The sequence below is a fragment of the Alligator sinensis genome, unplaced genomic scaffold (assembly GCF_000455745.1).
Source record: "Alligator sinensis unplaced genomic scaffold, ASM45574v1 scaffold1003_1, whole genome shotgun sequence".
NCBI lineage: Eukaryota > Metazoa > Chordata > Crocodylia > Alligatoridae > Alligator > Alligator sinensis.
The window spans coordinates 559218-571491 of NW_005842557.1; the positions used below are offsets into that span (position 1 = coordinate 559218).

Below are 12274 nucleotides of genomic sequence, written 5' to 3' on the forward strand. Positions count from 1 at the left end.
TCACCCCGAGCGTGCAGATAAAGTGATGGTGAAGTCAAAAGGACGTCAGGGTGTGTGTCTAATCCCTCCATCCACTCTGTATCTCGCCATATCTCCTTGCCATTCTTCCCACAGGGCAATGACATGCAAGCTCACTCAGGGGGGAAATGGAGATTAGGAAAATTGGAAATAGGCCGAAGAGAATGGAAGATTATTTAGTGGTTGAGAAGGTTGCCCCTGTAACCCTGACACGTCAGACTTGATGGTGATGTCAGGATCACACAGCAGGGGTTGGGTACGCCAAGGAAGTTTCCAGAACACACCGTACCATTCAGTGCAGAGAGTTCAATAAGTAGAGTTAAACAGGGGGCTGTTTCATGTGGCTCCTTTAAGCTGCTTTGAAAATTAATAATAATAATTAATGTGCCTTTTTGTGGACAGAGGCCCCTGGGCTGGGACAATCCACCTTCCAGACACAATGTGTGTTACAACATTAAAATGGGACAAGCACAGCCTTGGTTTTAAGAAGCCCAGTCTCTCTAGAAGTCAGTGCAATGGGACCTGCTTCCATCAGGGCTGACTTTGGCCCTTTTTGTCCCTTTAACAATGAACTGGAATAATTAATCCATGCATGCTGTCAATTGACCCCCCTGCCTCCAGACTAGGGGCTACACCCTGGACCATGTCGAAGCTCTGATGGGTCCACATACTCTTAAGATGCCCTAACTGCAGCAGAAGATTCCCCATTACTTGGATTCCTCCACAGCCCTTCAGTGCAGGGACCAGAACAGATCTGTGTGGGTGACATGCCTGGAGCGCACTCTGCTCCCATGGCCCCTCCACTCCTTCAATGCATTGAGCACAGCTCATTTCCCCCTTCCCAGAGATATTTGAAAATTCAGCTGGCAGCAGACACATATAAGGCCATTAGGACTCAATGATATGCATGCTTTGATTCAGGGAGAAAGAATCACAAATGCAGCATTTTGTCCAGTGCTTCAAGTAAATGAAGCAAGCCCGTTTTCATACTGTTAAATTTTTTGTGCAGAAGGTTGTGTTTCACATTTTTTCCTCATAGATCTTAAAAGAAAAACCCTTGATCACTTGAATGTATTATGAGATTAAGGTCAGGAAAGGGGTTTTGTAGAGATAGCTGGCCAGGCCTATCTGCGTTCCTTTTAGTGTCCTGTCTGCTTAGCTCAGTACCATAGCAAGGGAGGGTGGGGGAAGGGGGCGACCGCCCTGGGTGCTGAAGCGAAGGGGTGCCAACAGCCACTGCCCAGCCAGGGCAGGGCATGGGACAGAGCTGCGAGTGGCTCCTCCAGGTGAACATGGGACGTGGAGGGGGGGTAGGTGGCTCCAGCTGCTGTGTGCACTTCTGGGCAAGCATGGAGGGGCGTGTTCCCCCCAGGTCTGCATGCGGAGTGAGGGCAGGCTGCTGCTGCAGGCTTGCCCCAGGTGCCAAACTTCCTTGCTACAGTATTGGCGTAGCTGGACGGTTCATACCAGTAGCCTCACTTGAGAACTAGTCCAGCTGCAAAAGAACAGGCTGCATTCTATTCCACTGCCAGTATTAACAGTATTACCCATTGCACAGTGGCCCCAGAGTATTTAATGATAAGGCAGACCCAGGCTAAACAGCTTGCCTCTTGGTCAGCATGTTGAGCTTGCAGTCACAGTTGCAGTAGCCTTAGATTTTCCTTTATACCAGACATTTTAAGTGGCTCTGGACTGAAATGGTGCTTTTGCTGACTTCAGTGATAACCACAACCTTGCCACATGACAGGATCACCTAACAAACAGAAGAAAGTTGTGGACAAATACAAAGTGGAAAAAAATCTCCATTTATAAAACTTTTGAACAGGAGTCTGAAAGTGACTAAATTTATTTTAAGCCAAATCAATAGCTGCAGTTATTCCATTGAGTTTTATGGGCCAGTACACTGCATTGACACCTGAGTAAGTTGGATTGAAACTATTACTAGATCACAGTATAAGCATTTTATGCAACTTTGCCTTGGCTGCAAATGGCTATACAAGCAGCCAGGTAAAAGAGGGCCCTATGCATCCAGGATAATCCTTCTGTAAAGACCACCAGTGGGGCACCTCACATGTGCAGTGTTGCCATTCTAGGAATCTGTTTTGATTAAAATATTAGCCAGTCTCAAGATATGGAGACATCCTCCTGACTTGCTATAGCATCTGTGAAACTACTGCTTAGATTCTTCTCTCATCATTTTCAAGGAAGGCTCATGCTGTGTTTCTGAATAGCAAAGTAGGGAAGTATAGAAATATAATACAGGAATCACTACTAGAATAATGAGTACTTAGGTGCTGGTTCTTTTCAGCCTAATGAACTGGCAGTCTATTTTTTTGAATTGTTAGCCCATTCATAAAATGTACAGAATGAATTGTGAACGAGGGTAATAGAAGAATGGGTAGTTTAGTATTTGAAGCCTCTGACAGATACATCATAATAATTGGTTTGCTTGCTAATGTTTGTCTTTAATACAAAGTGTCTAATTCTTTGATTTTATCCCATTGTAAATTGGAAGCCATTGGAATTATACTAGTGGAAAACTGCTATAAGTAAGAGGTAGTCTAACAAAGCTATTTCCAAAAATCTGTGCATTTGTCCAGTCATCTAATTATGAGATAGGACTATATTACCAGTCTAAGTCATTTTATCTTGTGTTTTTGTTTTTTTGAAGGTGATGAATCTTTTGATAGACAGTCCTTGTACCGGGGCTCTTTGACACAAAGAAACCCCAATGGGAGGAGCAGAAGAGCAGAACGCATCTTTGCGGTAAATTTCCAGAAGCTACCTTATTACCTGGATACAACTATTTAGAGGGGGTCAGTCAGCAAAATAATGAATCAGAGTAGGGCTCTGATTTTCTGGTCTTTCTGGCCTGCATTCAGTCTGGGATTTGAGGGGGCATTTTAAAAAAGTGCCAACAGGTCTGCTCCACAGTGGGAGATGAATGGGTCCCACTGAAGCACCCTGTTTTTCTCCTTTTTGCCTAAGATTCCACCTATCCTGGGGGCTTAAAAGTGGTATTGGGCTCTAAAGGGTTTGTATATTTAATCAGATAAATACATTAGCAAGAAAGCTGCAACGCTGAATGTTAAATTAGACATAGCAGCAAAAAATGAGTTGTGTTAATTGAATTATGCCCTCTGATCAGAAAACTGGGAGTAGGAAGAATCTGAGAAGTACCTTTCAACAGCCCAGCTGTTAAATACTCAGCTTGCTGAATTCACTTTGAGTAAACAGTGTTTATTCACAAGGGTTGTTGACAAATGGACTTGCTAAGGAATACCTACGTTACTTTTAAAACCATACCTTAATTGAAATTAACTTTCAAGTATAGCTAAATCCTCTTACAATATGGTGCCCAAAATGGCAAACTCTCTACCAATTATTTTATCCCTCTAAATATTGGCATGGTGCCTGTGAGTCAGTCAAGTCAATGAATACACAGATGGGAATAGGTCTCTACAATACTGAAATCTGTGGGGGATCAATAGGGCCCAGAGAATAGCACCCGTGCTTCTCAGATTCATTCTGCCCACCCTCAGCATGGCACACACAACATGGGCATGCCAAGCTTAAAGCTAACCCTGTGATAGATACCCAAGTAAGCAGACTATTCCAGAGGCATTGTGGGAGAACATGAGTTGATCTACAGTGGGTACATCCTCTACTAAAGTAGTGCTGGCAACTTCATCTGCCATCCTGGTGAAAGCTGTAATCAGGGCAACTCGCTCACGAGTGGAGATTGTATGATGAGGCATGCAGCTTGGAGAAAAGGGAGTAAAATGCATCCTGTAAACAGGAAGCAAACCCATGTGTGTTACATCATGGATCTCTAACACTTTCATTTCCCTGTTTTGGTGTTTGACAGAAGCCAGTGATGACCCATCGACCCTGAGAAAGGCGGATGCTCCCTACCCTGATGTTTTACTAATGCTGCAAGACCTCAGCTCAGAGCTTCACCTTTATTTCCCTTAATGTTTGCTTTTCCTTCTACTGCTTCCTTACCTGCAATGCCAGATGAAGGGAAGGAGCACTCCTGCACAATGGGGAATCCTGTTCAGTTGTGTTTACAGAGCTCAGAGTTTCAGCCTCACGGCAAGAGAATATGGGTCCAATTCTGAGTAAGACACCAACTGATTATTAACTGGCAAGTCTTCTGGGCTACAGAAGATGGCAAAGCAGGCCCAAGAAGTGCACCATGTTCCCACTATGTCTCTTAAAAAGTTTTGATAGCTGTGACCCACAAACATTTGTTTGAATGTTTGGCTTAAAGAAACATTGTCAAGGCTGGTAAATGTGGGCCAAGTATGTGCCTGATGCATGCTTGATGGCTTCACAGAAAGAAATAATTTGTCAGAGTGAGTTTTCACTCTAATGTTGCTTTTCTATTGAGATGGTTCAATGAATGGAACCGTATGCATTAAAGTGTTTTGCAGTGGATTTAAGCTGCATAGTTCCCATTGTCTTCAATGGGAATCACATGGCTAAAAAGTTGCTTTGCAAATGTCCAGCATATTTGCAAAAGTCACGCAATCCATGTTCTATCCATGTTTTCCCTGTGGGTATGTACTGTGCAGTGACAGAGACAGGAGTTGATTGTGTATGAAGTGTGTCTTGACTTACCAGTGCAATCCTTCGCTGAATATGACCACTTGAGGCCCAGCTATAAAATACAGACTGCAGGAAAGTTTATGACTTCTGGCAACTTGCCAAACCAGCAGGATGGAAAAAGGGGTGATGCTGAGGTAAAGAATACATTCAGTGACTATTAATTCTGTTAGCCAGGTACGTGAGTTACCTGCTCAACTATGATGCACTATGAAATAAATAGGTTAGCAGTGGCAACAATGTTGGCTCAGGGCTTAGAATGAGAGAGAAGTGGTCCTAGACCTGGATTTGGTGCTGGGTCCCTTTGGACAAGTCATTTTCTCTGTGCTTGATTTCCCCCACTAGTGAAATAGGTGATTTATCATGCTGACTTAACCTGGTAAAGTGCTTCAGTATGTAAATATAAAGCATTATTATCAACACTAAATAAAAAGGCCCCATAGAGGGATTATGAAGCTTTTTTTCCTCACTAGGAAAGCAGAGACAAGAAGGGTAACGGCTTCAGTATTTTTGCCTAAAGAAGTGACCACTGAAGCTCTCATTTCACTCAAGTCCCATTAAAATCCATAGTATTGAAGCACTTTGCTTAAGGAGACTTCTCAAAATTAGGGTCCAAGTTAATTGCCAGGCAAGTACAGACCCTTAGGTAGTCTCTGTTGGATCTGACATCTTTTGGGAAGAGTAACTGTCACAAAACAGTTTAGCCTAGCCAAATGCCAGGCAAAATGGCAGGCAGTGCCATAGCCTCCTTACCTCTCCATCTGGAACATGAAATTCCTTGCTGTCTTTGAGTTTGATTTGCCTTCAACCAATAATGCCATTGGTCTCAAGTGCTTGTACAGCACCCTTTTCCCTAACCTATAGGTGCAATTTGCTCTTACTATCTTGTTACTTCCAAGAGAGATTTGTCAAAAGATTTCTCTCAACATTTTCTAACCGGATCTTTTGGTGCAGTCTTACCCTTGTGAGGAGGAAGTTCTGGTTGGATGAACTAGTCTTTCCCTCCACAACATAAAATCTAGGTAGTGTCACCTGAAGCTGAAGCAAAAGCAGTAGAGGCCAAACCCACTGATGTAAGAAAATAATTCTCCCGCAGCAGCTCAAACAGGAGGGCTTGAGGCCATCCCAGTACTTTAAAATAAAATAATTAAAGAAAGAACATGTGAATCCTCAGATTAGTCTCACATTATTGTATGAGAGTTTGGTTGTGATTTGGGAGTCCCTAAACATATATAAATGTTCCATGGTCACCTCGGAAGGTGATTATGTAAAGAGCAGAAAACAGTAGGAAGTGTTCTTCTTTTTGTAAAAAATTCTGCAATTTTAAAATATTTTTGGTCCAAAATGTAACAAAATTAAAAATGAAATTTCTGTAAACTGAAATTCTGAAAAATACATATTTCCAGTCAATTATTTCATTAAAAATAAATACTTTTGTTTTGATTTTGCCCTTTTAAACTTGTTTAAAAATGTCTTTCTTTAAAGTAAACAGATGGTTTTTATTTCAAAATGTCTATTTGAAAGAAAACAGCTAAATGTTCTACTCTAAAAGTGTAAAAAATAAGAAACTTTGATATTATCAAAACACTTCATTTGGGGGAGTAGAGAAGAGAGAAAACAAAACTATGTCAAAATGGGCATATTTTCTAATGCATTTTAATTTTGCCAAAAATGGCAATTTTCAATAAGTGGCAAGAATCTCTTAGGAAGATATCTTTTATTGGATCAACTGTGTAGTTAGGATGGAGTTAGACAAGCTTTTGAATGCCACACAATCTTCATCAGGTCTGACCAGAGCAAGCCAGGCACAGCATAGTAAAGAACAGTTGTGGCCACTTGTTTTCGTCCAGCATATTTATATTCCTGGGCGTGGTAACTGAAATGACTTCAAATTACTTTGTACCTCCTATGCATCATTGTATTACAATTCACACAGACGACATGTCTGATCTCAAGTTCCCATTTAAAGTCCATAGTAGTCAATTCCATTGTTACTAATACAACTTAAGCTGAGAGATGATTTCTCAAAAAGATGGTCTCTGACTAAGCTATTGTTCCATTTGATCAGTATAGGCCACTTAAAATTTTTACACCTAGATGCATAGAAACTAACTTTCAGTCAGCTGTACCATTGCAACTTCCTGCAATAAAATTAAATTGCCTATTGCATATATTTCACAAGTGAGCTGCCTTTAGGCATTAACATAGTGGTCCAGAACCTCATGTGGTAAAAGGTAGCTCCACTGAAGTCATAAAGTGATGTAGATTTATACCAGCTAAGGATCTAGCCACACTGTAGTACTACCTTGAGTACAAATGTACCCTTTGCAATACCTGTTTTCACCCTTAGTCCAGTACCAGTCTATCAGAATCCTAACCCCATGGAGAAGTCCTCATGACAAACCTCAGAAATGTAAAATAAGGCATTGTTTAGACTGTAGTTACCCAAGCATTTTAACTTTCATCCTCTTCTGTTTCTATATAAATATATGGACTAAATCATTCAATAAAACTGATTTTGTGTTGAGATTCAAACATCCATTTTGCACAGCATCTGATTTTCTTTCTCTCAGTTCACTTTCCTCGCTTTAACCAGTCAATGTAAATGCATCCAATGAAAAAACTGAAAAGTACAGGAAATGAAGCTGTGTCTGAAGATGTGGTAGGATAGGGAAATAAAACAGCAAGTTTGTTCCCCTAGCATTGATCACGAATGTATTTAGGAGCAGGAGAGCAGGGAAAGAAAGGAATAAGTTTGTTCCCTTTGCATTGATCATAAGCTTTTCCAGGAGCAGTATAATAAATGTGTTCAGTTATACACAATGCTGTACAGTCCCATTTAGGATGTATCGTGTTACCTATGTTCTTGCATATTGTATCATTGCATCTCAGACCCCAGACACTTACCATAACATGAGAGCATTAGCACTTGTGATCACTTGATAAAACTAAATAGAATGAAGAAAATAGTTTCTAAAATACAAAAAAAATGTAACAGGGACAAATGTTTTTATTTTAATGACCACACCTCTCTAAGGACCCAAGTAATCTCATTTGGATGCCGTGATCTAGTTAGGGATTAGCAGAACAGGCAGGTTTAGTCATAAATTCTGTTGTCTAAACTGATTATCTGTTCAAAATGGCAAGTTGTTAAATCAATACAGAAATATATTAAAGGATTTCTTCATACAGAACCCAAGAGGGACTATGGCTGTTTGTTTATTTTCTGTTCTGCTTTGCAATCTGAATTATCTTCTGCAGGACACAACTCTCATTTGTGCTTTGAAAAATTTTCCCCCAAAGCATGATTCATCTCCCAACAAAGCCAGTGGGAGCTCAGTACCATTGAACATCATATTCAAGTGCTTAAGTCTTACGTGTCTAACTTTATAGGAGTAATTAGCCAACACTGCCCTCTTCTGAGACAACCTTAACAAAGAATGCAAAAGAGCTAACTGAGCAGCTCTGCACAAGGGGCTGTATGCATGCCAATTATATCAAAGGTAACTGACAGATGGACTAACTGGTGATTGTCGATCATTGTTCTTCCTTTTAAACAACCAATGCAAACTCTCTTCCATACCTACTGGCTGTGTTCTCAAGAACCTGACCACTATTCAGTGCAAATCTGAGCCATGTTAGCTGCAAACAGGTAAGAAAACATCAGGAATAGGACCAAATTAAGCATGCTGTCAGCCCCGTGGACTTTTTTTATTTTTGACAAGTAGTTAATTTGCCAAAAATGGCCGTTTGGAAAGACCCATGGGAGGAAAAGATTTAAGAAGTCAAAATGACTCAATTGAACAGTTTTTAAATGAAGTAATATATTTTAGTAGTGTTGGAGGGATGTTGTAGCTGTGATGGCCCAGGAATTATTTGAGAGGCAATGGTTTTTGTGGGTGATAGCTATTGATGATACCACCACCAAATTTCTGCTGTACACGGTGCATCTACATGAGACGCTTTAGTGCATAGTAGCATAGTTTACTGTGCAGTATGCGCACATGCTTAGTGTGCACTCAGCCTCTCTAATCATGAGTAAATTTGGTACCCACAAATGCAAGTAGCAAATTTACTTTCAATTACTAATGGTGCAGTAGCGCTCGTGTAGATGCCTGACCAGGAGCAAATCTGCTTCCAGTCAGCCAGCCACCAGGGAGCAGGAGATTGCTCCCTGCTGCTGGGGCAGGCTCCACAAACAGAACCCGGACAGGGACTATGTCTGCCTTCTCCACCAGCAGGGAGCTCCAAGCCCCCCACGCTGAGATCGCAGTCACGGGGGTGGTACTAAGAGATCCTTATCTCCCAACCCAAGCTCTGCAGAGCTGGTGCTGGGAGCTCCCTGCTGACGGGGAGCTGGGGAGCCTGTTCCCCACCCAGCTCCACACTTGTGGAGCTGAGAGGGGAACAAGCTCCCCCACACTGGGGGAGGGGGGGGGGAAACACCCCCCCCAGCCTGTTCCCCACCCAGCTCCATGTTCACGGAGCGGGGGCTGGGAACTATCCTGGTCAGGAGGTGGTCTAGATGATTGAGGCATGAGGCTTGGAAAGAGCTGCAGGGTGGGGTAGGTCCCATCCCCCTGCCCAAGTCTACCAGTGGAACAGATAGCCGTGAGCTAGCTTCTAGATGCCCCACCGGCGGGTCAGGAAAGGGGGGGAGGGACCTGCCCCACCACTGCAGCTCTTTCCAAGTCCCCTGCCCCACAAGCTCCCTGCTGCCAGAGCAGGGGGATACTGTCCCCACCCCAGCAGCAGACAGCCCCCCAGGCAGGGTGCAGTGTCCCAGCCCCGACCAGGAGACAGCGGTCTCCTAGCCTGGCATTCCCTGCCAGCCCCAGCGAGAGCCTAGAGCTCCCCCCACTGGTGGCAGGGGCCCATTGTAGGGCCCCAGGAAGCAGGAGAAGTTTGCTGCCATTAGCATGCTTCCTACATGTGTGGATGCCTGCTCAGGAGCATTTGCTCCCGAGTGGTTTACTCACAAGTAAACTGCTACCAGATCTAATGCACATGTAGACACACCACAGATTACACTTTTCAAGCACGTCCTCTAGTGCAGCTGGAATCAAGACTACCTGTGTATAAGCACGTGTTTTCTATAGAGTCTGAGAGTCCTCTGCTTCCCACCATGCTCTGTTACTGGACATTCCCAGGCAAGCCTCTTTTTCACCACTGTTTCAAAGAAGCCAGATGCTCTGCAGGAGTGCACCGCATCTGTCCATGAGGTAAGGACAGATCCTTGGGACTAGTTTTCTCTTGAAAGCAGACCACCTCAGCTTGGTAAGCCCTGGGGAGACAGGAGAGCACTGACACCCTTTTTTCCAAGGCTTTGGACTCCAGTCCAAACAGAGAGGGAAAATCGATTGCATCTTTCTATTTCCCTGGGACAGTTCATTTTGCCATAGCAACCTGCTAACATAAAGCTGAGATTATATCTTGGCCCTTTGTCCCTTTATGAGACCTTAGGTGAGCTCACAAGTAGTATAACTAAAGGCTGAAACAAAGACATACCGTGCCACCTAATTTTAACAAGCCCTGTCTATAACAAATCTCTACATTTAATGATCCCAACAGCAGGATCCAATTTTTCACTAATATGATGCAGTACATTGACTAACCCTATTATAGCAAACATGAACTCTTAATGAACTTTTCTTTTGGTCCCTTGTGAGTTTATGATGATGAAGTTGTGATGTAAATGGCAAGTCAGTACAATCCTAATGAAAAACTGAGTATCCCAGTTCAGCTGGTCTCTACCAGCATCTTCAATGCAGTCGAATATTTTCCTCGTGAAAACACTGACAATGCACTGACGTGCAGTTATTTTAAGAGATTTTTTTTCACCCACCTGTCATCTTCTGAAAAGGCTTTAAGTTGGAAGAGCCCAGTCCTGTGTGGTGATTTACTCTCTGAACCAGATTCTAAACATTTTCTATGTTTTTGTAAATGAAAAAGCTCAGATTTATCTCAACCCAAATGCATTAGAAATAATGCTTTAAAGGAAAGGGGTGGAGGTTCTTATAACAAAATTACTCTCCAATGTTATAATACCCTGAAATATAGGGGTCTGGAGTTTGTTATATCTGTCTGATCGTATTGCAAAACCTCCCTGATATGCTGAGAACTTGAATCCTCAATATCATAAATCTTCCTTTGGAGTTTTAAAATAGGTATTTTATTTAAATTGGTAGGATAGGGACCACTGAAGATCCTAAAACAGCCTTATTGTGTTGGGAACATTGTGCTACAAGGACGTATAAGGACAGAATATGGACTTGTATAGTTTTAACATTTATAGAGTAATTGATTATTGGCCCCAAAGATTTGGCAAATTATCTTTCTCATATGCTTATTCTGTTGTGTCTACAATATTTATACTTCTAAGAAGCCAGGTGAATGTAGGGAGTTGCTCTTCTAATTATTGAGGAGGGGTAATTTTGTTTACCTACTTCGTTTAGGCCCCAGTCTTACCACTTGTAACGTGGTAATGCACAGATGGTCTCAGTCAGGGTGCTGTTGAAGTAAAAGGAGATTTGTGCAGGTGTTGCAGTCTGCCAGAGTATTGCAAATCACAGGACTGAGGCCCAAGTTTGGGTTGCATATACTAGAGGAGCTGGTCTGTATCAAGGCAATTTATTCAACTGTAACTATACTGATATAGTTATTCTGATACAACCTCATAAAAAAGCACAAACTGGGCACATCTACACGTGCATTTATGTTGCATTAAACTTACTGCACAGTAAGTGGGTTTACTGTGTGTCTACATGTGCAGCCACTAAAGTGCAGTAACACTGCATGTGGACTGACTTGGAACTAAAGTTAGTCCTAACACAGTGTTACTGCGCAGTCTACACACACAGTAATTAATCAGGTGTAAATCTGATACTGCATGATGCAGGTATCAAATTTACACCCAAGTCAGCATAAGTTGCCATATTTACTGCACAGTACAGGTGTGCATGTGTAGGCACTGCCCGTACTATGCAGCAATTTTTGATTACTGCGCAGTAATTTCGGTTACTGCTCAGTAAACGTGCATGTGTAGATGCACCCACCAGGACTGAGACTTACACCTGTGTAATTGAATTCTACAGCATATATGCAGAAACTTATCAGTGGGATTCTTTGGAAATGTGTGTATACTATACACACACACACATACACACACACACACACACACATATGTATATATACACATATGTGTGTATGTGTGCGTGTATATATATATGTGTATATATATATATGTATAGTGTGTGTGTGTGTGTGTCCATTGATGATTTACAGATGAGTACATTTTAGCATGAACTAATGTTACTAAAAAAGGTAGATTAGCATATTCCTAAATTATCTGATTTGTGTAAATGAAAAAATATATAATTCTAAAGGAAAATAATTGCCATCATGAGTCATGAAAATCCCTTTCTTGATTTGATAAAAAATATTAATATAATGGGTCTTGGGGAGGGGAGGTGACATTAAAATGCCCTGGCTTTGTCCCGGGCTGCGTGTGTCTGTGACATCAGCACTAAGGCAAGGCATAAAAAAGGCAAACGGGAGATCTCCAGCTCGCGCGGAGTCCAGTCACTGGAGAAGGAAGGCAGCAGTGCACTCCAGAACTCCTGCTTGACACACAGTAAGTAGTTCAGCA

The 12274-nt window shown here is 42.2% G+C and overlaps 2 protein-coding genes across 11 annotated transcripts in view; both read left to right on the forward strand.

Annotated features, from left to right (window-relative positions):
* The window catches only part of MLPH (melanophilin), an 87482-nt gene extending 79662 nt beyond the window's left edge, over positions 1-7820 (forward strand). For all 10 annotated transcript variants that reach the window (XM_025213946.1, XM_025213951.1, XM_025213948.1 and 7 more), the window contains 2 exons: positions 2690-2784; positions 3887-7820. In XM_025213946.1, the coding sequence (XP_025069731.1) occupies positions 2690-2784; positions 3887-3913 (122 nt within the window). In that variant the 3' untranslated portion in view covers positions 3914-7820. The remainder of the gene's footprint in view (positions 1-2689; positions 2785-3886) is intronic.
* A 4387-nt stretch (positions 7821-12207) lies between these two features.
* PRLH (prolactin releasing hormone) overlaps positions 12208-12274 on the forward strand; it is an 8702-nt gene continuing 8635 nt past the window's right edge. The window contains exon 1 of the mRNA XM_025213958.1: positions 12208-12259. The gene's annotated coding sequence lies outside the window, so the exon portion shown is untranslated. The remainder of the gene's footprint in view (positions 12260-12274) is intronic.